The 1,831-nt window shown below is 47.0% G+C and overlaps 1 protein-coding gene across 1 annotated transcript; it reads right to left on the bottom strand.

The window, feature by feature from the left end:
• Positions 1-343: 343 nt before the first annotated feature.
• SMIM36 (small integral membrane protein 36) lies at positions 344-769 on the bottom strand. The gene has a single exon (XM_073883765.1). It carries the CDS (start codon positions 623-625, stop codon positions 344-346), a length of 282 nt encoding a protein of 93 aa, XP_073739866.1. The 5' UTR covers positions 626-769.
• Between the last annotated feature and the right edge of the window lie 1,062 nt (positions 770-1,831).

Raw genomic sequence — 1,831 nt, 5'->3', positions numbered from 1 at the left:
AAGGGAAGAAGGAAAGAGTTTTCTACCCCTGCACCTTACTCAAATATCAATCTCTCCTAGAAATGGCAAGGACAACACCACCAGGAAGGGCCCAACAACTTCACTAAACTATAGTATTAATGAGATTTTGCATCTGGAGAACTTGACCAAAGGCCGCCTTGGTCTTCTTACCTTAAACGGTTGCTTCATCCACAAAGAGGGTGACGAGAGAGTAGAAGGTAAGGCAGAGCTCCCACTTACATAGCCAAGCAGGACTGGTGGTACGCCGAGAGAATCACAGCCACATGGAGAACAGTTTGTCCAGAATGTCTAGTGCTCTCTCCCCTGTCGCCCTTAGCCAGCCTCACACCATTGTGCTTTTCTTCCCTAATGGAGCAGAATCCCCAAAATGAAGGCTGGGCCTTCTCGCCCAGGGATCCGCCGAAGTGCTCTGCTGCATCACCACCAAGCGGATGGAGGGCTGGGCATCAAGGGTGGTCTCGGGAGCATACTCCTTACTGGGGTCCTTGCCTCGGCAGTCATACAGCACGCAGGAGATGAGGAACACCAGGAGCAAGATGACGTAGCTGGCTACTAAGATGATCAGGTTCAAGGTGACAGGGTCAATCTCCAAGTAAAACTCCATCACATCTCTCACGGTTAGGAAGTGGGTCTAGAGAAAGGCAACAGGACCAGCGTGGGGATTGCAGAGAGCAAACCCTAGCTCATTGGAATAGCTACACGGACTCTGGAGTAAACATACGATAATCCCCATTGCTCCAGGAGACCTCAGAGATTAAAGCTGCTCGGTTTAATAACTTAAGCTCTTGCTGTTAATCCCACAGCCACCAAAACACAGAAGCTGTCTCTTGTCGATTTACCTCTGCAGAGAGAGAAAGAGATGGTCCAAATGTTATTAAAGTGTGGTATATAAGCAGAGTGTCCATCTAATTCATCAGCTAGAAGGTGGTTTGGTGAGAAAAAGTAAGTGTTGTTAATAAGCACCCTGTTAAAAAATGGGATGGTCCTGGAAACATTGGGAAGTATGGTTACCCTTTATGTAAGGAGGTTTAAATGCCAAGTATCCATATAGGGAGTGATGAGCGTGATCAGGTCAGTGGGGTTTGGAATAGACATGTTTCTTTAATAAGAGGGCCCCACTCAGCACCTGACATTTTCACCAATTCTTCATTTGTTGTTGTTTTGCCCTCTCATTCATTCAAAAATACTTTCTGGCTAGGTTAGGACGGGTAGGGGAGATTCTTCTAGCCACAGAGAAACAGCACTGTGAAAGATCTGAGCAGGAAGAAGCATGGAAAATGGGAGGAACTAAAACAAGGGCAGCATGACTAGAGTCCAGAGAGAATGCGGAACATAAGGGAAGAGAGGTAGGTAGGGGTCAGGTGGCAGGGGACTTGTGGGCCAGGCTTGAGACTTGATCCTAGAGCAACAGGGTTCAGGGAAGTGACAGGACCGGAGGTGCATTTTAAAAAGATTGCTTTGGCTGCTATGTGGAGAAAAACAAGCAGATTGGAAGGAATATCAGATAAGAATGCAGATCTCTCTTGATTTATAGATCACCATCCTGCCCCGGTAGTCCTGTACAGGGCCAACCCCATGGTGTGCCTCCTGTGTCATCATATGGGACCCCATGCTCAGAAGGGCCCCATACCTGTTTAATGCTCTGCTGTCACCATCTTGAAGTTCTTTACTATTATTTATTTTGGATTGGGCTCATAAATTATGTATCTGGCCTTGATCTCATATATACAGTTTTGGCCAGACAGGACCACTTCTCCAAGAGCTAATGGGATGCTTTGATACTCCTAGCTAAAGGCCAAAGCTCCCAGAG

This window comes from Callorhinus ursinus, unplaced genomic scaffold (genome assembly GCF_003265705.2).
Source record: "Callorhinus ursinus isolate GAN/ISIS: 27379988/994484 unplaced genomic scaffold, GSC_fseal_2.0 scaffold52, whole genome shotgun sequence".
Lineage (NCBI taxonomy): Eukaryota > Metazoa > Chordata > Mammalia > Carnivora > Otariidae > Callorhinus > Callorhinus ursinus.
Note: the sequence above shows the minus strand (reverse complement) of the source record. Positions and strands in the feature narration are given on the sequence as shown.